The 26,821-nt window shown below is 33.4% G+C and overlaps 3 protein-coding genes across 3 annotated transcripts; 2 read left to right on the top strand and 1 right to left on the bottom strand.

Annotated features, from left to right (window-relative positions):
• Positions 1 to 1,685: 1,685 nt before the first annotated feature.
• Positions 1,686 to 6,873, top strand: LOC130805218 (DNA-binding protein S1FA-like). The gene is made up of 3 exons (XM_057669897.1): positions 1,686 to 1,806; positions 1,919 to 1,963; positions 6,286 to 6,873. Exons 2-3 carry the CDS (start codon positions 1,961 to 1,963, stop codon positions 6,493 to 6,495), a joined length of 213 nt encoding a protein of 70 aa, XP_057525880.1. The 5' UTR covers positions 1,686 to 1,806; positions 1,919 to 1,960; the 3' UTR covers positions 6,496 to 6,873.
• Positions 6,874 to 7,402: 529 nt separating this feature from the next.
• On the bottom strand, positions 7,403 to 12,789 carry LOC130805205 (uncharacterized). Its single transcript, XM_057669876.1, has 4 exons — positions 11,507 to 12,789; positions 9,440 to 9,524; positions 7,951 to 7,992; positions 7,403 to 7,869 (listed from the first exon to the last, which is right to left on the bottom strand). The coding sequence occupies exons 1-4, from the start codon at positions 12,560 to 12,562 to the stop codon at positions 7,796 to 7,798; spliced, it is 1,257 nt and encodes a 418-aa protein (XP_057525859.1). The 5' UTR covers positions 12,563 to 12,789; the 3' UTR covers positions 7,403 to 7,795.
• Positions 12,790 to 16,908: 4,119 nt separating this feature from the next.
• Positions 16,909 to 26,678, top strand: LOC130805196 (beta-galactosidase 8). The gene is made up of 19 exons (XM_057669864.1): positions 16,909 to 17,882; positions 17,995 to 18,090; positions 18,811 to 18,923; positions 19,051 to 19,117; positions 19,206 to 19,298; positions 19,841 to 19,984; positions 20,093 to 20,181; positions 20,348 to 20,453; positions 20,570 to 20,657; positions 20,820 to 20,938; positions 22,065 to 22,226; positions 22,593 to 22,795; positions 23,255 to 23,364; positions 23,772 to 23,881; positions 23,976 to 24,089; positions 24,746 to 24,844; positions 25,328 to 25,539; positions 25,924 to 26,257; positions 26,350 to 26,678. Exons 1-19 carry the CDS (start codon positions 17,709 to 17,711, stop codon positions 26,455 to 26,457), a joined length of 2,541 nt encoding a protein of 846 aa, XP_057525847.1. The 5' UTR covers positions 16,909 to 17,708; the 3' UTR covers positions 26,458 to 26,678.
• The last annotated feature ends 143 nt before the right edge of the window (positions 26,679 to 26,821 follow it).

Below are 26,821 nucleotides of genomic sequence, written 5' to 3'. Positions count from 1 at the left end.
ATAATAATAATAATTATAATAATAATAATAATAATAATAATAATAATAATAATAATAATAAAAATTAAATACAGTAATGCATCACGTGCGTCTCACATGCGGGTCAACGGTTAAAGATAGCGGTCAAAGGCCACAATCCGTTATAAGGTAGTGTTTTGCAAACAATTGTATTATATAAGGTAGTTTTTTGCAAAAATTTTTATTTAAGGTAGTTTTTCGCAAAATGGGGTATATACTAGGTAGTTTTTTAACATTTTGCCTTAAAATTATAAGATATATATTATGTACAAAAAAATGTTTTAGCCTAAATGGCGGGTACATATGCCACAACAAATGTTGTGTGCATGATTAAACGGCTCACCAATGCTGAGCGCGTATTGTTCACAATACCATTGTGTTACACTTGTTGGACATGTCGCGGACGGTAGACCGACTACCAAACAAGTCACAGGATGACTCACAGAGTACCAATGTAAACTTATGATATAAGTTTGAAATTGATTTGGATCTATTGAGATTTTATGATTTATGATGAAAAATGAGAATTTGAAATTACTATAGAGCTATTGAACTGGATTTGAATCATAATATGATTTATCAAATGAAAAAGAATATTTCAAAATGAATTTATTCAAAAAAAAAATTTTTAATAACTTGTTTGACGGACACCAATGTGTTTATACTCAGCCTTCTTGCTGATACTATGCTTTGTATGTTTTTCCAATGGTTTTGTTTTTAGAGTAAACCCTTATGGCACCTCGACGGAGAATGGATATGCGAGCGGAAGTTGAACCCGAGTTGGAGTATGACTCCCCTTTTGTTTTGATCTCTTTATTGTATTTGAGAGACTAATAGTTTAGATTTAGACTAATTTAAGAATGTAATTTGAACTTTGGACTTATTTCGACTTGGTTGTAATTTTCCTATATTTTGGACAGTTAAGACTTCCGTTGTATTGCTTGGATATTGGTTTGACCTTTAAGTAACCTCTTAATTGTGTTGGCAAAAGTAAGCTTCCGCTTGATTAATACTAATATCCAGTTAGTGTTTTGCCTTCATAATTCGAGGCGGTTACAAAAGATCTATTTGTTTGTAAAATATAATTTATTTTATATAGCAATGAGTATCTTTTACGTAAAGTAGTTTATACAGTTTTAAGAATTAATATATACCTATTTTAAATTTTGTTGGGAAATGATTAATGACATGTTCTAAGAGTTTTATCATGTGTTATTTTGGAGTAGGAAATGAGTGGTTTACTGCTTTACGTAGACAATAATTTTTGTGAGCATGTTAATTTCTATACAAAATTTTTAAAAATTGTCAATTTTACAAAATAATTATTTACAAAATAACATGTTAAGTGAAACAATAAATGAAATTTTTATGATTAATCAATAGTTTGAATTATTATAGGAAAATCGTGAATAAATTGAATTATTCTGAGTAAATTTTCTTTTAAAGAATTAATAGTTATATATTCAATCATTCAACATTATATTATTATAAATAATTTATATCAGTTGTTACATTTCGATAAATATGTTATAATTTAATAATGATGATATCAGTTGTATCATTGTTTGAATTTACATTTATAAATACTTCCATACTAATAAATTATGTGTATTCCTAAGTATAGATAAAGATGAAATTTGTAAATTTTAGGAGTAATTTTTAACATTTTAATTTTAATTATTATTTGTCCACGACTAATCCATTTTCTCTCTCTCTCTCTCTCTCTCTTCTCTTACATTTCTTATTTCTTTCTTCCCTTTCTATTATTTCTCTTGCGGAAACTGAGAGGTAAAGATCTTCCAGATCTGCATGCTTTTGGGCTTTTTCCCTTGTTAATTCATTTAGCAATGGGATTCAGGTTTTCACTCTTGTGTTTCCTTTGATTTGTTTTTCTTTGCAGGTTTGTTCTTTAAGTTAGCAACCCTTTTTGTGAGGTCCGATCATGGTATGTTAACAATTACGTGCATTCTAGTATTTCATTTTTATTTTTATTGTAGTTTTTTTTTTTGTGTAAAATTGAACATGATGTCATGATTTGAAGCATTGGTACTCAATTGATAGCTCCTGCTCCACTTCCCTTGATTCTTAAATTGGGTTCAGAGTTTTACTTCTAATCACTAGCTTTTACAATAGATCTTTTGTTTTCAACCGAGTTAGATTCCAATGCCTCTTATTGATTTTTTGACGCAAATCCTTTGAATATACCCTTTTGCAATGCATTAATTTTTGAAGTGAACTACATGCATTTGAAGGTTACATTGTCTGAATTTTTGGATCATTTTGTTTTGTTCTACTTTTTGGAGGATTTTGTATATTGTAGATGAAGTTGTTTTTATCTCTTATGAGTTATGAATATGGAAGTTATAACCGGGAAATGTTCATTTAGGAATTAGGAGTGGATTGCGTTCAAGTTCATTTGTTTTGTACAATTGATTACCTTTTACAATTTAATCCTTTTGGAACGATAGTCAAGGCTTGTCATGGATGTGCATACGCAGAATTTTACTTTGTAAGACCAAAAGGTGTTGAGTGGTGGATCTTTGGATTTTATAATTTATCTGTGTATGATTAGTGGTGCATTGTGGAACTTGGGCACCATGATATATGCAGATCTTCTAGAAAATGGTTTAAGGACATGCTAGTTTTTCTGTTAGCCAATTTGTGTGTGATTGTGACTTATGAATTGGTTAAGATTTTGTGGGATGGGAAAGGTCATGAACCAAATGTATGTTGATTGCTAAGGTTTGCATAATGGTATGATATTTTGTCATTGATTATGCATGAAAAAAATTTATACAATTATTGGTAAATGATATTATGAGAGCTACTCTTGTGAGATCGAGAAACGACCTTAAAACAAGGAGTTCATATGCTAATTATTATATAATTGGACTATTCAATCCATGTATGATGTGCGTCTCATGAAGAGACTGTCTCACACAAGATTTTGTGTAATTTAAAGTGGTAATAGGAATAATTATTATCAGTTGCAGATCTAGAAAAAAAAGTGATGTCAATTAAAAAAATTTACATTCAACAACCTTTTAATTTAACGAGTATAAATACTATCAAACAAAACAAGTTCTTCCAAGTTTGAAGTTTCAAGCTAATCAAATTAAACCCAAATACAAATATTAATGTATTAAATTGAACCAGAATATGCCACTAATCACAGCTGAATTCTAAAAATGAACTTAATCAAAATACTAATTAACCAGAATGTGAAAAACTAAACAAAAAAAATTCTTCCAAGTTTTAAGTTAATCAAAATAAACTTGACACAAATACTAATTAAAATCCTAAAGATCAACTTATTAGAGATAAGAAGCAAATACAACAATATAGTAGTTTGGGAAGTGGGTGAATGATACTGGGTTTGGAGGGGGCGTATATCAGTTTAACAGGGCTCAAACCTAGGTCTCAGGCATAACAAGGTGAAAGTAGTACCAACTCATCTAATTTCATTTGTAGTCATCTATTACTAGTTTTTTTTAATGTAATTAAAGTGCTGTTGGTGTCCGTGATTATAATTTATATTTAAGGAAAAAATCAAAACCTTTAGCATGGTAATGTTTATCAAATATAATCTTTTCTTTTTGAATTCCACCATTTATTTCCAAATAAAAAGTGCTATGAAGTGGGAATGAATTTCATGAAGGAATACACGCGTTTGAGATTGAGTTTCACTACCAAGTCCATCGGGATGAGGTTCTTACAAATGTACACATAAATTCATTCCTATTTGAAAATGTTTGCCAAAATCGTTACGATGTTAAGAACGATACAAACAACAATGAACCAAACAATGTTTGATAATGTAAACTAAGCAAAAGAGACACAAAGATTTAAGGAAGTTCACCCAATGATGGCTACGTCCTCCGAGGTGTGTAGTTTCTGTTTATATTATATCAAATAAGTATAAACAACACTTACAAATGAAGTATTATAATTGTGTAAGAGATAAAAACAAAAGACTATGTGTTTGGCTTAGTGGTTGTGTTGGATGTGTGAGTATGAGAGCTCTATATATAGTACTAGGTACATGAATGTCAATAGCTCACTTGAATACAGAGTTAATATAGAGTAATGAATAATATGAAGTAACTCCAAGAACTTGAAAGGTCAAAAATCAGCATCCCATGCACATTAGAGAAACCGCTCGACTGGAACAGAGAGCTCGCTTGGTCGAGCGGCTCGGTCGAGCGAGCAGCAGATACCTTCTGGATGCATTCTGTCTGACCGCTCGACCAACCAATAAGACTCGCTCGGTCGAGCGGGTAGGTCGAGCGACCATTCTGCTTCCTCTGTCAGAATTCTGATCGAGCGAACATAAACCAAGTCCTTTCTACGTCTTCATTAACCTTCATTAACACCAATAATTCCATGAATACTCTTCACATAATTACAACCTTTTAGATTCCACAACTCAAGAGTCACACACATGAATATACACTTTAATTGTGCACTCAAGTCACACATGATACCATTCATAACACTATTATACCACCAATTATGGCCGGCTACCAAATGAGATGAGATGTATGCTTTACATGGCTGAGTGTTGAGCTAGTTTTTTTTAGAATGAAAATGGAATTTCTAATGTGTGTTATTGATGGACATTTTTGATTGCAAAAACTAGATTGTTAAGGAATTACTTGTTAATGAGGTTTTCAAGTATTTAAATTCTAATATGATATTATTTGGACAAATGAAACTACGTCTATCACCACGATTTTTCACATAGGATTGCAATGTTGCCGTAAGCATAAGGGAAATTATATCGATTATATATTCAATCTTACTATGTGGGTCAAAGTTTGTAAGGTTTTGAGTGACAGATGGGTGTAGCCAATATGTCTTTGTTACGATGGATATGTAGTATTCTTTCAAGTTTCAAGAAAGAAAAGGGGAGATGGGTGGATATGTAGTAAACTAGTGAGAAAAAATTGATAGAATCTATGATTAGTAGATTGGTTTTAAGGTTTCTGGTGTGGTAATTTTCGAGGATGAGATGAAAAATCAACTGTTGTGGTTTGAATATAACGAACACCGACATTAGGAGGTCCTAGTCTTCAGCACGGTTGAGAGTCATGGAATTTTAGAGATATGAAAGAAGTAAGGCTAATTTAAGATGACTGATGGAATCATGGAAGGGATAAGCAGACCAAAAAGTGACTTTCCGAGATGGCGTTACCTTGGGTTAGTGTGAAAGGCGGAGAATAAATTTTGTTTGAGCTCCTCTTGGGGATGGCATCATTTTTATGTAGCCGATGTTTTTTTTTTGTGGGATAAGACTTTGATATTATCGTTGTAAGTTGTAAGTCGTAATGATTGATTAGTGGATAGCAAGGATATCTATGAATTATTTTAATTCATGGACTCATTTATTTCACATGACAGATGTGGTTTGTTTGGTTCTCTATATCATATAGTAACCTTTTTTCATGGCCAAATTTGGGGCAGATTTTAGTTCGTAGAGGACCAGTGGGTCTAGAATTTATTTGTTATGAATTTTTAATAGGAGATCAACTCTACCAAAGGTCCACTATTTGGGACAGTGGTCATGATGCAGTGCTCTGGAAGTAAAAAGAACTTCATTAACTATTTCTTTGAAATATTGAAAGAGATGGAAGACCCAGAGTTTTACACTTGGTTTAGTTTTGGTCATTTTATTTAAAGGGAAAAGAGTGATGGGAATTGAAAACTGTTAAACTGTTATAAAGGAATCAACAAAGCCAGTAATTCAGGCACAATCTGGCTCTAGGTTCTCTTGATGACGCTAAAAGGTAACCTAATTGGTTGCTACAATCTGATTCCAGGTTCTCCAACTGTAGGAAATAAGCTGATTGGTAAACCACACAAGGTTTAAAAAAATTGTGATTTGGGTCAAGTCAGGTTCGTAATCAATTAGCATATTGTTGTTGATCGATTACGAGAAACCCCAAGGAGTGTTTTGTGTAAGAAACATATAGACGATTCATGTGTATAAATCAATGAATTATGAATTATGTGAGGCTAATGGTGAAACATGTTGAACCGAGATGGAATGGGTTGGTTGAATTCACTTATCTTCAGTAAACTCAATTACGTTAAAAAATAAAACTCAATCCTCCTTATCCATTGATCGAACACAGATTTTGTATGAATGAACTGATTTATTTCTCTGTTAGCAAATTATCTCTGTAATGTGTCACTCATGAATGCCTTCTTTCAAGCTAATTCTTGCGCAACATTGTGAGTTTGAGATTGCATTTTGGTCATGAACAGGCAGTTGAAGAAGCTGAAGCCAAAGGCTTCAACCCAGGCCTTATAGTTCTGTTGGTTATTGGAGGATTTTTAATAACCTTTCTCGTTGGAAATTACGTACTTTACACCTATGCTCAGAAGAACTTGCCACCAAAGAAGAAGAAGCCTGTTTCAAAGAAGAAGATGAAGAGGGAGAGGCTCAAGCAAGGTGTAGCTCCTCCAGGAGAGTAATTATCTATGGTTCTTCAAGTATATCCTCTATATCCACATGTTTTGATGCAACTCTAAAGTGAGTTTTGAGTCGTTTTTGTAGTTAGTCGTTGGTTAGTTTATCGTATGATGTAATGGGTAATACGAGGGATTACATATCTTTAATAAGACAGGGTCTCCGAGCCTACCTTGTTTCACCTTCACCCTTAGGAACTAAATGAGCGGCTTCAGGCCGATGACTCTTGTGTTGGTTTGGTGTAAAGATGGGTGTGTTTATCAGCAGTCTTGGATCATTTTGTTGTTAACTTTGTGATAAAGTGTATGACACTGGTGTTAAATACATTAATTTTAATAAAATAATTGTGTGATGTAGGTTTTTCATTCAACTAAAGCCATTGGGATAAACATTTTTTTATAAATGTGCACCAACTTAGTAATAACAAGTATGTCTACTTGAATGTACTTGTTAAAGTAAAAATACTTACTATTTTAGTTTTTTATTATAAGATTGGTGCACGTAAAAATAGTTTGAATATAAGTCCGTATAAGACGTTCTCTTTATGAATAGTCTTGAGCTAGATTGTAGTTAAGCTAGTCGTTTTCAAAATTTTATGAGGTTGCATTTCAAATTAAAGGTAACTTTTTAAAATTTTTCTTAACAAAATATATTTCAACTACTAGTATACACCTAACATGACGGTTAATATCTAGCTAAAGTTATAGAGCTACAATTATAAATTATCCATAATCAAACGGTTAACGATTATCCTCACAACTACTAATTAAACAGTTAACGATCAAAATTATAGAGAAAAATAGCTCTATCCCGCTAAAACAAAAAAAATTAGTGAAAACATAGATGGTTTTCCATGAAGGTAGAAATTGGTGTTAGAAATATAGAATACTTTGCGGTGGAAACAGAGTAGTGTTACATAATTCACTAGTTAATTTGTTTTTAGAATTCTCAATTTGCTCAAAATGTCCCAAAAATAGCCCAAAACCAACTATAATTTGTTTTTTGCGCTTCACGATTCGCGAGAAGATTAGCAAATCATGTATCGAAACAGAGCATGTACGTGATCAAAATTCTCTAAGACAAGAATTTAGCCAAATCAGCTGTTTTTCATGTTTAGAGACTGACAATATCAAGATGCCAACACAGAAAGCCTGACCTCTACGATAGACATTGCCAGAAAAATATAAAAATCTTCTTGCGTCTACATACACAGTGGAATTGTTCCAAAATTTGGTCAAGGGCAAGGCAAAAAGCCTGAATCCAAATCCTCGGGACGATGTCAGGCATAAGATCAAGAAGTCTTCGCTAGGCTGGTTGGTTTTCTGCAGGTTTTCTTTCAACCAACGCCTTCTCAACTGTTATTTTCTCGGGTACAAAGTCTGGATCAAAGACACCGACAAAAGATTAGCAACTTAGTTCAATGTTGATAACAAGGCAAGAATAAGAAGAGTCGAAAATACCTGAAAGAAAGTCCAGGCTCTTTTTTTTACTTACAGTTGCGGCTGAGAAAAATAGAAACAAGCAACTCAATAACCATCAACAACTCAGTATGATGCAAGTCAACAAACCATAGACAAACAAAAAGGCTTTCTTGTTATGCATAAAGAAAACCTCATTCAACATATATAAGCAGATAGGCTGCAGTACGCAAAAAACACGGAGTTTTACTTTTAACAGTGTCAACTATCTTGAAAGATGTCAGCAGCGCAATGAAATATTTAGCTCCAAAAAAAAAAAAATCCCAGCGAAAATAAGGAAGGAAGACAATCTTCAACACACATGCTGACCTGAGAGCTTATACATCAAGCATACAAATCACTCAAAATTTGACAAATTGTTCCCTAGAAATCAAAACTCCGAAGCATTAAGAAATAAGATCTCAAATGGTTTGCATGGGTCAATAGACTCTATCTCAAAAGTAAAATTTTCCAACTAGGAGCAAATAGAATATGGGGTGTTTGGTAAAAGAGCTTATTGGGTGAATTAGCTTGTTGGCCGAGTCAAACAAGCTAATAATGAGTTTGGTAAAACTTATTCATGGAACTTAGCAGTGTGTTCACTAGTTTGAGCTCATTAATCAAACTACGCAACACAACTGCCCCCATATTTATACATCACAAATCTAGTTTTCTACTACTACTGTCCTAGGATAGTGGTGCTGGTAAAAGGCATGTGTCTTTTGAACTTCTCATGTTTCTTTTTTCCTTATTATTTGTTATTCACGAATGATTATTTTATCGTATCTTGGTTTCTTTTATAACAAATGACACTAATTTTTTATTTTGGGTAAAATTTTTGTGTACTTTTTTTTAATCTCTAATTTTAAGTTGATCTAATCATAAATAAACTATGACATAATTTTAGCTAAGAATATAATTTACAGTTTTCCTAACTTAATATTTTTGTCAATAATTTTCCTTCAGAGTATAGCATATACAAATAAACTTAATAATAATTTTGTCAAGTCCATATATGTCTTTTTACTCTAATCATCTTTCAACAATCAACTAAATTTTGCCAAAAACTCTCAAATAATCAGCTAACAAATTCAATTGATCAAATCAGTTCATAAAACAACTGGTCAAATCAGTCCTTTCAATCAGATAACAACTACTAGCTATCAGCGGTTCCCGTATGCCAAACACCGCCTATACATTTAAACTACCAATAGTGTTCTGTTTTTTCATTATGTTTCTGATGGGTCAATGAAAAATACTTTTCTTGCTAAATCCCCTTAAGTGTTGCTTTTCTATTATGACTCTCATACCTCACCTCATAAAAACATCCTTCACTATCTTTGGAACTGGAGACAAAAAGATATCTAGCGAGACTAGTTAGATTGTACCTTCTCAAAGTATAGCTACATTCGAGTATTTGTATTTTATAATGTAAAAACTAAGAATTCAATAATCATAAACAGAAGTGACAACTAATTATAGGAGACCATACCGAGGTGCTTGTATGCAACGAAGCGCTTTTGATTTTCAACAGCAATGTCATAAGCATCTTGTGAAAATAGTTCAATAAACTTCTCCTGCAACCAGATAAAATAAAGATTGAAGTAAGCTTCTGCATACATGTTCCAAAACAAAAACACAAATAACTGCATCTCAAGCTCAGTCTAGCCAGCCATGATTATGATCAAAAATTAACTTTGTCAATTGAACACTAATGGTGTCCCAACAAAGATAAAGTTCCCTTTCAGAATCAAAACTGCAAATGTGATTGAAATTATTATTTGTTAAGCTCAAAAAAACAGAAATGGACATCATGCTAAGAGACAAGCATCAATCTACAAGTTACGCAAGAACTACAAATATACCAATAGAAGAAGATTAATCACATAGTACTTTGTCTATTTATCTCTTTTTGCTTATTTTCTCGTTGTGTTCCCTTAATTTTTCAATGCATTCTACAACTGCTGCTTTCTCTATCAGAAAATTGATGACTAAGCTCATGTCATTCTACAAAAGGAATTTTACGAGACAGAACAGTCCCCTGACAAGATCACAAGGACATGACGGCAAGGTAGTATTGACTATTAAGCATTCAATAAACTAAGAAAGCTACAAGCATTATTAGCGACAAGTACTCAATAATTACACAAAGTGTATAAAAGGAAATATTAGGGGCTCGGAATAGTCCTCTGACAAGGGCATGGAGGAAAGCCACTAAATTTTCAGTAAGGTAGTCTTGAGCATTCCATCAACAAAGAAGGATACAAGTATCATTATCCACAAGTACTCAGTAATTACACAAAGTGTATAAAAGGAATGACAAATCACCATCTCGTTGGTAGGATGTCTAATGGCAGTCAAAACAGAAAAACTGCGACGTTAAAGCATCACCTTCTATTTCTTTCCTCTCTTATAAATAACTATGTTGAAGAAAAAGAGAGATTTCACGAAATCATCTATAAAAGGAAACACACACTAGTCATTATAAAATAAGTCCTTGTACGGTTGAAGTTCACTTTCTTATAACATTAGAAGCTATATAGCCCAACTTGCAGAAAAATCTGTAAATCTTTATCTCAAGAGATGATACAGATCTAGCTAATATGACAAGCATCTCAAGTTATGCCAAAATCAGAAATCCAATGGGTCACCAATCAATGAATGGTTGCGTACCCTCACTAACAAGGACAATACATAAACACTTATCTGTCTTAGTAATTAATCACCACTATCCGTCAACTCATTCTCATCCTTATCTACCTCATTTTAACATCTTCTCAAATCTGTTCAACTACCCTCTCAATCAAAGTCCGAAATTTGACAAACTGAGAAAAATTCCTTCTCTCTTTCTCACTATTATAAACAGTCTAATCCACATAACTTCAGTCTTCACCCTTACATGTTGAGCAACGTAAAGCCTTAACAACCACCATTACATACATAAAAAGAATGTCAAAGTTGGAATTCTTCCGACCATCTATATGCTCCGAAATTTTCCTTCCCAATCAAACCATATTCATATTGCACTCCCATGTAGTCTATAGAAACATTAGCAAATACACAGCACCCACCAAATGCCTATTTCACTTCCATCTAAACTGATTACATCATCAACTTCCTCATACATCATCACACAAAGCATTTACTTCTAAGTAGTCTTAAGAGCATGTTGAGATGTTTCTCTTGAAAAGCACAACTGCATAAGTTATGTCATTCTAAGTAGTCTTTTCAACCTCAAAAATCTCATTTGAGAAGAAAAACTAGCATTCCTTTATGTTCAGCATTACCTTACATGATCCATCAAAGCAATCCATATATCAACTACTTAATTAGCTCACTAAACAATCAACAATACCATACAAATTAAATCTAAATCACTTAATCCAACTTAGACACTAATAGTTCAGACTATTGCAGCAGTTCCAAGCAGGCTAATATAAATTGCAACAATGGAACAAATACTTAGAAATCAGACAATTTCAACTAAACCCAATTCAAATTGAAAATATATCAAAATTAAATATAAATCTAATGAAAAAGAAGAGAGAAAGAGACAAACAGTGGCTTTATTGATGAGGAAAACAGCCTCTCCACTGAGCTTGTAATCTGAAGAGCCTTCACTTTTTACAATTCTAAGGATTCTATTTGTAGGAAATGCACATTCAGAACTGGGTTCATTGTCATTCTCCTTTTCCTTCCTCTGAATCTTCTCCTTCTTTGGTTTCTTCTCCTTCTCTTTCTCTACATCCCCATTTTCTGCTTTCCTTTTCTTCTTCTGGGTTCCTTCTAGAACCTTCTCTTTCTCTACATTCCCACTATCTTCTTTCTTTTTCTTCTTCTGGGTTCCATCAACAACCTTCCCTTTTTCTACTTCCCCATTACCCATTTTCCTTTTCTTCTTCTGGGTTTCATCCACAACCTTCTTTTTCTCTACTCCCTCATTTTTTGCTTCCTTTTTCTTATTCTGGGTTTCATCCACAACCTTCTTTTTCTCTACTCCCTCATTTTTTGCTTCCTTTTTCTTCTTCTGGGTTTCATCCACAACCTTCTTTTTCTCTACTCCCTCATTTTTTGCTTCCTTTTTCTTCTTCTGGGTTTCATCCACAACCTTCTTTTTCTCTACTCCCTCATTTTTTGCTTCCTTTTTCTTCTTCTGGGTTTCATCCACAACCTTCTTTTTCTCCCCTTCCCCATTCTTCTTCTGGGTTCCATTTTGAATCTTCAGCTTCAATTTCAAAGACTGTTTCTGGGTTTCATCTTTCACTTCATTCCGAATCTTCTGCTTTTCCTTCACCGAATCCTTTCCTTGAATTTCCACTCTCTTCTGCTTAGATTTCTGTGAGTCCCCAACTTTCTTCTTATCATCAATCCCAAAAGTTTTCTTCTTGACGACAGATTGTTCACCTTTCTCAACAACAATGAATTTAACCCTCTTGTGTTTATTTTTATTATTAGGAATCTCAGGATTCACATTCTGTTGTTGAGCTTGAGAAGATGATTCTAATGGTGGAGATGTAATCACAAGTTCGTCCTCATTGCTCTTGCCTTTGTCATCATCATCGTTCTTTTTGTTCTTCCTTGAAAAAGTCTTCTCAAATCTATTAGGGCTGCTCATCTCTTCAGTCTTCTCAATCTCTCAAACACTTACTCCGCGGCAAATGTATGGAAATCACCGCCAATTTCAAAGGGCAAACCAAGTAGCAGAAAGAAACATCAAAACCTTAAATCTTAATCAAACAACTTTCATTGTGATTTGTGCGTGTGGCTACATCAGATAAAGAAATACAAGAATTATTTATACATCCGCTGTTATAGGAAGTTAGGAACTACCCCCTTTTATTCACTCACTATTATCGTCCCTATGTTTTTTTATACTCCCTCGTAATCAATCTATTATACAAGAATAATTAATATTAATTTTTTATAATTTTTAATTATGAATAATTAAAGATAGTCTAGACTAACGAATATGGAAACATAGATCTAAAAATGATATAAAAGGTTAATAATCATGGCTTAAAGATGTACTAATGAGGCATGGTTATATGCACGTATTAGGATGATTTAAACAATAAAAGTAAATAAAATATTAACACCAAAATTTAAGGTGATTCACCGTTAATGACGCTACATCCACCATCTTAGGCTAGTGTATCATTAAGTGTTTAAAGGATAAAAGAGCTTAAAAGCTTATAGTAAAGTTGAAGGAATTACATCAATAGAGAGTAGTGTGTGTGAGCATTACGTGGAGTAGAGAATAAAGTAGTTTGACAAGGAACAAAATGGGAGACTCAAGCTCTTGGCTTAGCTCTCTTCACTACAACAATAGCAATACAACTTATATAAGGTAAGAGGGACATATGGGACAACAGTTGATGAAAGCAGCAATGAACAGATTCACGAAAAAAGTCATGCAGTAGCTTCCCTCGACCTGGACTCGGTCGAGCCAGGGTTCGAGCCACATGCACCAGCTTTCTAACACTTCTTCCAGCTTTCTAACTCTTCAATTGTCATCTAATCATATGACTGATCAAAAGACTCAAGTCACACTTCTTTCAAAAGATATTAAAGGTTAATATATTGTTTCGGCAAGTGTAAAAAACTAACTGCGATTGATGGGTTGAATAAGAGGTAGTACTATTTATCAATCACTTTTAATTTATACTTACCCTGCTCCTTTTTGTTTGTCTACTTTAAAATTTTTCACCTTAGGAGAGAGAAATTTTAATTTGATTTTTGAACTATATATTGAAAATATAATATATTTAATATAATTTTTACAATTTTCTATGATACGTATTTAGAGATATTAAGACTTAAAATTTTCTTTAAAGAGCGTGCAAAAAGTAAAGTGAACAAACAAAAAAGAACGGGGAGAGTATTAAATTCTTAATCTATAAGTTAAAATAGTTTAATGTAATCTTGTTTGATTCGTCTCGATGTATTCTTAATTTTATAAAAATTGATTCTATACAATTTGATGTATACTTCCTCCGTTCTAAAATAGTCCCTACATAAGGAATATAGGTACTAATCACCTTTCAAACTTATTTTATACATTGCAAATATGTGTTAGAAAAAATATAGTCAAGTGAAATCTTATTTGAATCGTCTAATCAAATACTTTCATAATATCAAATATATATATATATATATATATGCATAAAAAAATTGTACGTAAATGAGACATTAACATCGGAGAGGTGGCATCTAAGGATCTCTAAACTCTTAATAGTTGTCATTCGACGAATAAATCTCTAATACGTTGCAACTGGGCGAAAGAAATGTGGACAACTATATACACAACTCATCAAATATATCTCAAAGTCTGGTAATGGCCACCAAGTTCTTCTTTCTAGTACGACCCTCTAGAATCGCAGGCCCACACTCACTACCCTCGTATATAATCCTAGTTTTGTTTCCTCCATAGCAAGGTAACTATTATACATTTAAGGTATGCATGGCTTGGGTGAAGTAATCGCTCAATCTCTATTAGCAGTCTGCCTACGTCTCTTAGCCCGGGGAGCTACATCATCCATTGGGTTGTCTACTAGGGTATCATGACCATTGTTTAGATGTATTAGGATTAGCCTGTGCACATAAATCTGCCCCCATGGTTTGCAAAACCGTTCAATCTATAGGCTACCCTACACGTAGTCACTCTGTCTCTCCTCGTCATCGCTCAACCTAGAATAATTATGTACACTCATTGGACATCTAAGAGTAAGAATGGTCATGAGTCAGGTCTAACTAGACTTAGATACAGACCACTAATTTTTAGTAGACCCATACTTAGACTCGAACCTTTAGGACATGAAAATTTAAACTTTTTTTTACATTTTAAAGATTTCATTGTACACAAGGGAATGTCATTTTATTTATTCTGGGTTAGCTTAAAAAAATCGTGGGATATCTTATTTTAACATCGAATTTGAAAATAGATAATTTTTTTCGGAAAAAATATTTAGTATAATGCCTAATCAAATCACGATAAAATTGCAACACATCTTTCATTTGATCAAATAATAATAATTCAACAAAAAGAAACATTAAAAAGTTTAAAATGCATAATACTATAAAAAAGATATCCGAATAACTCAAACAAAATACAACAATTTATGTTTGAATATTAATAGTACAAAAGTAAAGAGCATATTAAATAAGGAAATACTCCATTAGGCTTTTTTGTTTGTACGTCCAAGTAGAGATGTTTACCCTTTTTTTTAACAACTGCACAACCCAATAAGTTCAACCCAACTAACTCGTTTTTAACAGATTTCTTAGGTTCGGGACCCATTTTTTTCGATTGGAATTCAGATCAATTTTAGGTCGAATCAATTTTTCCATTTGTACCATGAACATCCGTATCTAAGAGTAGAGCTCTAAATTGTAAGAAAATGGTGGAATTATTTGACAAAAGAAGGAAAGTGAGGGTGTCGGCATGCGAATGAAAAATAGAAATTGAAGTGTGACTTTGCAGACTCATCAAATTGTAAATTTGGTCTCAATTGTCGTTACTATTTTTCTTTAACATTTCTGATTTCGCATCACCCAAGCCTCCCCCATCTACATAATTGCCACGTTAGCTTATTTTATCTCACCGAAAGACAAACGAATATCCCCCATTAATACTTTTCCATTTCACACACTTGAATATTTAATTCCACAATTATTAGGTTTAATTTTTATCTTAATTGGAATATATATTAATTTTTTTAGCCAAATGTACTAGATTATATTTTATTAGGAAAAAACTAAATACCTATCAAATAATGATACACAAATACAAATATTGTTATTTTTGTTAAAAGAACTTTTTCTCACTTATATTATTAAATTTTAACAACATATGCTACAAGTTTTAATTTAATAACTCTTAAATACTACTTCGTAAGACTCTCACTTATCTCACAAGACTCTCTTTCAAATTTAGGGATAAACAAATTTGAACAATTTAATGCCGTTATATTATAAGTGTTCAAAAAAAGAAATAAGAATAAGAAATTAATTATATTTTTAATTATTATATTTAACATCAATTTCCTAATTTTATCTATTATAATAATAATAATAATAATAATAATAATAATAATAATAGTAATAGTAATAGTAATAGTAAATTTATCTAGCAAACCAACTCTTATTAAATCCCATTAGCAACACTAACTTGAATAATTTGTTTACTTCCAAACAAATTCTCATCTAATCTTCCTTTTCACACAACCTATAACAGATATATATATAATATATATATATATATATATAACAATAACCAAACAAAATCAAATAACAAAATAATAATAATAATAATAATAATAATAATAATAATAATAAAAGAATGATGATATGATTCAACAGAAAACATTCATTATCATCCATTCCTCGGCCCATTCACGTGGTAGGTCATCAAAGCTTGAAAATCTTGATGATTACTCTGGACCACTCCAACTTAACCTGTACCATCCTCCACTTGATTATTACTCCAGGTACTCGTTTAAAGTTGGCCTAAACTTATTATCAATGTCAGGATATATAATCGAAAACGGCAAAACGCACAAGATGCAAACACTCATAAGCTATAAAAATACCATTTCAAAATCGTATGATAACAAAAAGAAAAACTCAATGTCATATAAAATATATTTCCTCCATTGCAATAAACTTGCAACATTTATTTTTTCACGCAATTCAATGTACTAATTTAATCCTTAATATCTTTAATTATGTATGATAAAAAGTTATAAAAATTTAATATTAATAATTTTTGCAATGAGATGAATCAAACAATTATGTTTTAACTTATAAATTAAAAACTAATCACAAATTAAAAGTAATAAATAAATAGTATTATTTTATTTAATGTTACAAGTAATATAAAATGAAAAAAATATAAAATATTTTTGATTTATGGATGAGACAGATCACTATAACACACCTCCAATAAACGCTACTATTACTTCATCCCCCAACTTCACTTCCATTTCAATAGTGTTTCAGTTCAATTCCTGTGACTCATCCGTCACTACACTCTATACTACCCATTATTCACATTATTACGTCTCTCCTTTTATTATTTTTTCTTTTTATTCTTTTTTAATTTACATTTTAGATTTAAAAATAATATTCCTTGTTTCTATTTATTCTTTTCACTTAATTTTTTACATAAATCTCAATACAAATTTAAAAGTCAAATAATATTAATCGTGAGTTTTTAAAAATTTTAAAATATTTACAAAATATATATTAAAGGAATTCATCAAACATACCACATATGTTATACAAACTCCTACTACTATAAAACATGAACATCAACCCTACCATCAAACCCACATTTAAGAACAAGACACAAAAATCTCCTAAACAATTTTATGCTACAAACTATATATTCACAACTTCATCTTTCTTTATCTTTAATGATATATCATTCATATCTGATCTCCATCAATCTTAAGATAAGTAATGGAAGGTGGCGTGCTTTAGTTTCTTAGCTTAAGAATTTGAGTAATTTTTTTTCTTAAATTTTGATTCTTTTTTGTGGGTTTTTCTTTTACAAAGCGGCCAAGCAACATTTTGCTTTCTCCATTAGTTTTGCTAGAAGCTAGCTAAACTAAGCTTGGAGTAACAATATAATATAATCATCCATTATCCATAAAGTTAAAATCTTTCTTATAAATACATTAAAATGAAGTACTAATAATAATGAATAGTAATAGAATCAACAAAAAGTAAATACCCTTTTGGAAAAGTGTTTGTGAAAATTAATGATGATGATGGGTATAAAAATGGTGATGTTTTCTATGTTAATGGTGGGTGTTTTGATTACGACGTCGTTTGCTGCGTATAATGTGACGTATGATCATCGAGCTCTTGTCATTGATGGAAAACGTAGAGTTCTTGTCTCGGGTTCTATACATTACCCTCGCAGCACTCCCGAGGTCTCAGATTTGATTCCACTTTTTTTTTTTTGTTTTTCTAATTTTAAAATATTTTATGTTTGTTAATTCTTGTTTTTGGGATTAATGTTTTTCCTTGTTTTTTGGTGAGTAGATGTGGCCAGACCTTATTCAAAAATCAAAGGATGGTGGATTGGACATAATTGAGACTTATGTTTTCTGGGATTTGCATGAACCAATTAAAGGCCAGGTTTTTCCTTTTCTTTTCCTTTTACTTTTTGGTTTTCATGTAGTGCATTTTCATTTATGTGAAACATGGTTGCTATTGTAAGGTTGTGTACGTCTAATTTCCAACTCTGAACCTCACTCATTTTAGGAGTCGTTTTAAGACGTTGGGATGAAGAAATGTTGTTATTGTTTGATTTTAGGTTCGATTATTGGTTGATGGCTTGTTTTATAGGTGGGATACACCGGATAAAATGATAATGATGATATTGGTTGATGGCTTGATGGGGAAGGGGAGCCATGATGTTCAGATTTAGGTGTTGCAGTGTGATCATGGTTTCGAGTTTGAAAATCATGGTCATCGGCCATGTCCCGCATAAAGCAGTTAGGGTCTGGGGAGGGAGAGGGCATCAGAAATGAGCGCAAAAATCATTTCCTTGCAAAAATGGTTATACCCATTTGGTGGAAGTGTGGGACCCTTTCTTGAATCCGAGGATGCTTTGTGCACCAGACAGACTTCAAGCTTGATTATTGTTTTATTATTATTATTATTATTATTATTATTATTATTATTATTATTATTATTATGGTTACAATCATATAAGTGGAAATATTAATATAGTTTTACTTGAGTTTATGGTGTTTCTTAATTTAGAAACTTGACTGAATCAAGTTATGAATTACCAATTTGATGATATATAAGTTTAATTATTAATCCCATTCATATTTATGGCAATAAATGCAGTATGATTTTTCTGGTAGAAAAGATTTAGTCAAGTTTGTGAAATTAGTGGGTGAAGCTGGGCTTTATGTTCATCTAAGGATTGGTCCTTATGTTTGTGCTGAATGGAATTATGGGTAATTTCTGTTACTGTTTTTTTTTTTTCTTTCTTTGTTCTTCTACTCGTAGTAATAATGTGAATTATTCCCACCATTTGTCATGAATTTTCTCCCTTGGAAGTTTTAATGGCTGATTTTGATGCAGTGGGTTTCCTGTTTGGTTGCATTTCATCCCTGGAATCAAATTTCGAACTGATAATGAACCATTTAAGGTCTTCCTCTTCGCCCTTATGATATCGAGCTTCGTAAATTAGTTTTGAGAAATATATTACTGAAAAAAATTTGATGATGATGATACAGGAAGAGATGCAACGATTCACTGCGTATATCGTGGATTTGATGAAGCAAAACAACCTATATGCATCACAAGGAGGACCCATAATCCTGTCCCAGGTTTGTCTTATAATTTATTTGATCCTTCTTTCATGATGAATGTTGAAAATGATATGGTAGTTGAGCTAATATGTGTTAGAATTACCTAAAGTATATTTAATGAATTAGAGTTGTCTTATTTTGACTAATATAACAATTGATGACATGGGTCATTGGTACCATCAAATTAGGGTATTTTCAATGCAAAGTAGTTGTGGGGGTGGCTGTTAGCTCTGTGTAGTTGTAGTAGTCCGATTGCGGTAATATTTAACCCTTTGATTTGTTGTGTAAATTAAAAATGTTCGATAAAAGTGGTGCTTATGGTAGCTGTTGGAATACAATTTGTTAAGAAAAATGGCGAGTAAATCTTACACTACCTTTTATTTTGGAACCATACACATTGAATGTTCTGAGAACAACTATCGACACCAACGCTACCTAAATTGCTACTTTACCGAATAGTGATTTTTTTTCTTTTAAAAGTAGTGTTTAAGCTAGTTGAACCACTAACAACTACTCAAACTTCTATGCCTAACACTATAATAATATTTTGTGCTTTATAGATTGAAAATGAGTATGGTAATGTTGATAAAGCGTATGGGGAAGCCGGAAAATCTTACATTAAGTGGGCAGCAAACATGGCTGTGTCTTTGGATACTGGGGTACCATGGGTTATGTGCCAGCAGGCAGATGCTCCTGGTCCCATTGTAAGTCTGATTATTCTAACCTTTGCTATACACTCAATCTGTTACTATGCAAAGAACAAACAAAATTGACTCTTTTCGGACTTCTTGTTTCTGTAATTGATAATACAGATCAACACGTGTAATGGGTTTTACTGCGATCAGTTCACACCGAACTCCAACCAAAAGCCAAAACTATGGACTGAAAATTGGAGCGGATGGTGAGCCTCACGAGCTTTCCTTGTTTTTTCAAACCGTCCTTGAATTTCTGCAAAAAGCTGTGATATTGGCTTGTGACTTAATGATTAACGGCTTGGTTTGATTTGAATTAGTTTTTGATGTTTGTGTTTTTGATGGTTTTTGATGTTTGTGTTTCTGGGGTATTAGGTTTTCTTCCTTTGGCGATTCTATACCTTACCGACCTGTTGAAGACTTGGCTTTTTCAGTGGCACGATTTTACCAACGAGGGGGCACAATGCAAAATTATTACATGGTAGTACTCAGTTCCTGATTTAAGTTCAACTATTTTGGAATCTTCATAAAAACCAGTAAGTAATCGCTGCAGCGAAAAATACTGATTATGTCCGATGTCTCATATATGCAAAACAGTACCATGGAGGAACCAACTTCGAACGCACTTCTGGTGGACCATTCATCACCACAACTTATGATTATGATGCTCCGATCGATGAATACGGTACGCTTATTACTTAAGGCAGTAGTTTGTTATGAGGCGATGCATTTTACCGCACTTAAGTGAGTTCCAGGAATTTTACTTGTAGTCTTTTAAGTCTAGCTGCATCAAAAACTGATTATTGCGATTTTATTCTCTTTTCTTTTGTATGAAAATGAAATCAAGGTATTATCAGGCAGCCAAAATGGGGCCACTTAAAAGATGTACATAAGGCGATAAAGCTCTGTGAGGCAGCAATGGTAGCAACTGATCCCACATACTCTTCTCTTGGTTCAAATTTGGAGGTACCATTCTCGATCACTAACGCTATAGAAATCTCAACTGTATCGTTTTAAGTCTAGTGAATTGTTAGACTTCTTATTCATTAGCTATCTTCTCGTTCTTGCATTCCACTTGGAAGTTTCCATTAGCTTGACTATATAGTTTCTAATCCACTTGAGGTTTTGCATACGCTTCCAAGATTTGCAAATCGATTAGTCTACATCAAGGTTCTACTAAGAGACCTTTTATGTTTGCAACGGTCCTAGATGAGATAACATGATAAATCCAAGAAGTTTCATCGTGCATGTTATTCGCTCATGTCATCATATTACCGAATGGAACTAGGGGTGCATCTATGCCAAGCATAGAAACTAGATTGAAATATGATAGAATATTGTTTTGGCACAAAGGGTCATAGTAGAGATGTTGTAAAATTAGATGCGAATGAGCTCTTTGCAAGTGAGTTATTCAAGTATCTTGGCTTAAGTTTTAACAAGAATGGACATATATGTTGATAAAGATGTAAACCTTAAGCTGACTCCAATGGAAAGATCGGAACAGAATATTATGCGATCAAGATGTACCACTAAGGTTAAAAGAGAAAAGAGATCATTGTAGAAAATTAGGGATAGTTGAGATGTATATGTTAGGATGGATGAGTGGATACACTCTAAAGTGTACATTCGGAATGAAGACACATGATAGGGTACTATAATTGCATATATTTTACAGTTAGGTTAGAACTATGAAGAACTTAGAAGATGCTGAGGTAGGCTTAAGTTGACTTCTATTGAGTGAAAAATGACATGAAAATTTGAGACTTGGAGTACCATGTGACAATAGATAGAACAAATGAACGAGGAAAATATATGTACAATGTAGATGATGATTAGAATTGATTTTCTTAGTTGTAGTGAATAGTAGTAGGGCCGGAATACGATGTAAGATTTGTTACCGATGATCCCTCATGTTGATTTGTTTTGGTTCATGTAGCCGACCATTTATAGCTTTCACAATTTTCACATTGTTGTTGTGTTTGTTGCATATATCTTGGGAAATAATGAGAGTATATAAACATGTTCCATGAAATACTTTCGAAGTTCCAGATACACCTCACGAGTAATTAGTAACCAATGTATATTTTTTCAGGCTGCAATCTACAAAACAGATTCTGCATGTGCAGCATTTTTGGCCAACGTGGACACAAAATCTGATGCGACTGTGAAATTCAATGGAAATTCGTATCAGTTGCCTGCATGGTCTGTGAGCATCTTGCCTGACTGCAATAATGTGGTTTTAAACACTGCAAGGGTGAGCCTCGTACTTTTTATGTATACAATTTACTAATTCATTTAAAAGTGAAATAAAAGACGAGACTAATTTGACACGCTGAAGAAAATCACTTCTTTGCATTTGGTTTTCATGGATTCTCTGAGATAGTTTTTCCGTTCCACTACTGATAAACAACATGTTACAATCGGGTGCGAGTATTTTAGAACGGAGAAAGTATAAGGGGCCAAAAATAGTCTGTTTCTAGACTAATTTGGTAACAGTTATCCTACATTGGGTTCATAGCTTGCCAATGTGCTAACTGATAATGCTTTGAAGGGTTTTATTTAGATTTCGTCAATAGTAACAAGCTGAAAGATAACAGGCAATGAAACTTTCTTCTGGCAGATAAATTCTATGGCAATGCTTCCGAAATACATTCCTCAGTCTCTGAAATACAACCTTGATTCTGCAAGCGATATTCAGTCTAGTTGGAGCTGGTTTCATGAACCAGTAGGCATATCGAAGACGCAGGCCTTTGTAAAGCCTGGTCTACTGGAGCAAATAAATACTACAGCTGACAAAAGTGACTACCTGTGGTATTCATCGAGGTATATTCAAGTTCTGTATTTGTTTGAAACACATATCCCATTATTAGCGTCATCAGTTGCTTTTGATGTCTTTATAGTATTAACTCTGTGTTTGGATAGAGAAAAATGGAGGCAAAGGAGGGGGAGGGATATGGAAGGATGGAGTATCCGTTGTTTGGATAACAAAAAGGGAGGGAGGGATTTGGAGGGGAGAGGTTTGGAGGGAAACATGGACAAATTTTGTAAAAAATACGATCTCTTTTAAAGTGGAAAGATTTGAAGAAAAAACACTCATATTCCTTCCTTATTACTTCCTTTCTTTTCTCTCCTAATTTGCTATCCAAACACAGTGTAACAGTCTATTAAAGTTATACTTGTTTTACAATCACCTATCTGGTTACTCCGTACGAGTCAGTACGTCATCCTAGTTACCTGAGTTGCTTTGAAAGTCCTAACAATAATACTTTCTATGTATTGCAGCATGCTTGTCAAAGGTGATGAACCATTTATTCAGAATGGATCTCAAGCTGTTCTTCATGTAGAATCACTTGGGCATGGACTTCATACTTTCATCAATGGGAAGCTCACAGGTAAAGATTACAGCTGTATCAAATTGATACTATGAAACAGGAACTTGAAAACTAGATCTAGGTGTCAAAAATGACAATGTTACAGAATCATGCCTAGATTCGGACCAACTGAATCATGTGCACTTCTTATTTATGTGAGTTGGACATGACGTTTACTACCAAGGGTCAATCAGAAACAACCTCTTGTTAGTCTTATGATTAAAAAGGATAAGGCTGCGTACAACTGACCCTCCCAAACCACACTTTAGGTGGGTCAATCTTAATAAAATGTACTTCTATTAGAAAGCACTTTATATATTAATTGATATTGTTGGATTTGCATCCGATAGTAATGATCATCTTTAGTCAATCTTTGAATATCTGAAATTTCTAATTGTGACAATTCTTTGTTGTCTGGAACTGAGCAGCAACCAACTTTGCTCCCAAAGGGAATCATAAGATTTCAGTGGACATTCCTGCAACATTCAACATGGGAAAGAACACAATTGATCTCTTAAGCTTGACTGTGGGACTCGCAGTCAGTTCTAAAGACTCTGATTTTTTTCTTAAACTTAACATATATGATAAAATTTTGCCTTAAATTGAGTATTCTTTTACAAATGGCTTTGCAGAACTATGGAGCGTTTTTTGATTTAGCGGGTGCTGGTGTTACTGGTCCTCTATTGCTGAGAAGCTCTAGTGGTGGCCTTACACTCGATCTCTCTTCACAACAATGGACATATCAGGTCTATCTTTATGCCTTTATTTATTTGTGCCCTCACTGTTAAGTATGACATTGGGGGTAATATAATGTAATGTAATGTACTGTTATGTATGGTTCTTAAATATTATAATTTGATGAGTGGCGTGAGACCGCAACCTCCTTATCTCCTTTGATAAGGGTATGGTGTGCTATCATCCAATCCTCGATCCCAGCTTATCAAGGAACCAACTCAACCAAAAGCTTAAATTTATGGTTGAGGCCCTAGTATATGTTACATACTCTAACACGCCCCCTCACATGAAATGATGAGAGCCCTTTGGGCAAGAAGTGTGGATTTAGCACAAACCCTTCTCATATCTGACGCTAAATAGTCCACTTTAAATGAGGGGTGCTTGAGATTCGACCCCGTGACTTCTTGCCATGCTAGCTTCTAATACCATATTAAGGAACCAACTCAACCAAAAGCTTAAGCTGATGGTTGAGGCCCCAAGATACGTTACATACTCTAATACAGCTTCTATGAGCGGAGTATCTGTGCACATAATCCTTGATGTATCTAATAACTATTGTGTAGTTCTTGAAGCACTAAATTTCATGCAACACAAAAACAGAAGTAGAAGGAAAAGGGAAATTCTGAACACTTTGAATCTAAAGATTTCAGTTTTTTGTTTAATCCAGGTTGGATTGAAAGGGGAGGACTTGGATTTGTCCAGTGGAAGTTCTTCTCTTTGGGACTCATCTGCCTTTCCCAAGAATCTTCCCCTAACTTGGTATAAGGTACACTCAAACTCACTTCTTGAACATTCACTTTGAGTGTAACAGCTTTATAATATGAGCCCTTTCAAAATAAATTCTCTCATTCTTCATAGAGTGGCAAGAAAAATATCATCTAGTAATTTTGTAACCTAAATTTGAAAATTATGGGTTAATCAATAAATAGTCCTTTGTTCCTCTGAGATTTCTCATCAAGGGATGACACAAGAAAAATTGAAAAGTAGTATTTTAGAGGGGCATTGTAGGTGTGGCCATGTCTTTTAGCCGGTTAATTATTGATTTTAATGCAAAAAAGAGAAATAAGTTGTAGATTTTAGTGGGTTATTATAGGTGGGGTCATGTTCAAAATTAGTAATGGGGCAAACTCAGTCAGACGGACTAAAATAGTGTATGAGCCAAAATCAGGGGACGGATATAAAATATATGCCAGTGTTTCAAGTTATGACTATATGCTAAATTGCTAATCCTGAAAATATTTTCTGCTAGACAACTTTTGATGCTCCTGATGGTAATGACCCACTTGCTCTGGACTTCACTGGGATGGGGAAAGGCGAGGCATGGGTGAATGGTCAGAGTATCGGACGCTATTGGCCATCCTTTATCGCGCCAGGTACTGGTTGCACCGATTATTGTAATTACCGAGGACCTTTCAATGCAGAAAAATGTCACAAGAACTGCGGAAAACCAACACAAACATTGTAAGTGTTAGTACTAATGGCCCGTTTGGTTAATGGTACTAATTGGTGGTAATGGGAATAATTTGTAGAGTAAATTTTCATGATATATATCATGTCATTACCATAATAATGAAAGTTTGATGATGAAAAAGGTTTTTTGTACACAATTTTTCATTGCCATCTAATACCACGTGTTTAAGTGGTAATGTATTGTAATGAATTTTGTGAAGTGAATGAACTTGTTAAAGGAAAATAAGTATGGTCAATAAATATATCAAGAGATATTCTTACCAAAATTACACTAACATTCCATTATCGTTCTCGCCATATAGTACCAGTTACCAAACGGGTTGTAACTATTATCCAAAACCTATCATTTAGAACCTAAATCTAATGACTGTGCAGGTACCACGTCCCTCGTTCATGGATAAAACCGAATGGTAATGTGCTTGTGATATTTGAAGAGATAGGTGGAGATCCGACAAAGATATCGTTCACCACCAAACAGGTTGGAAGCCTGTGCTCACATGTATCCGAGTCTCATCCACCTCCTGTTGATATGTGGACTACGGATCAAACAGGAACGAACGTAGGACCGACGCTTTCGTTGGAGTGCCCTTCACCGAATCAAGTGATTTCCTCAATTAATTTTGCAAGCTTTGGTACGCCTCAAGGGTCTTGTGGAACATACTCGCACGGTATATGCAAGAGTTTACATGCACTTCCGATTGTTCAGAAGGTAGGATACTCCACCCTTATCAACTCTTCTTCGGTCTTTTTATCGTTTATTTGAGTTCAGCTGATTTCTCGAACATCTAAATTTTTGTACAGGAGTGTGTCGGAGCTCGTAGTTGCAAGATCGGAGTATCTATCGACACGTTTGGGGATCCGTGTAGGGGAGTGAAGAAAAGCTTAGCTGTAGAAGCTGTTTGTGGATAGTAATTGTATGACACTTCCCTATTTATGAGGATCAAAGCTAAAGCATAATCCTCTAGTAATAACTTATTGAATAAAAAGCATCTATTGTATATTCCATCATAGAAAATCTCAATGGGAAAGTAAAGCAAGTAATGAAACCAAATATTTTCATGCTCATATTTTTTCAAAATCTTTTGAACAGTTTATAATAATTCATAGGAATCAATGCTTACAAGCATTCTGATTTTTCATGTTCCCTTTTTCTTCTAGCTTCTGCCGATGAATTTTAGAGCAAATGATAATTAAACCCGATGTTTTAAAGAAAAAGCTTCAAGCATAACAGAGTGAAAATCAAGAAAATTGAATAAAAGTAGTCAAAAGGTAT

The sequence above is a fragment of the Amaranthus tricolor genome, chromosome 1 (assembly GCF_026212465.1).
Source record: "Amaranthus tricolor cultivar Red isolate AtriRed21 chromosome 1, ASM2621246v1, whole genome shotgun sequence".
NCBI classification, from domain to species: domain Eukaryota; kingdom Viridiplantae; phylum Streptophyta; class Magnoliopsida; order Caryophyllales; family Amaranthaceae; genus Amaranthus; species Amaranthus tricolor.
This window is presented reverse-complemented; position numbering and strand designations above follow the sequence as displayed.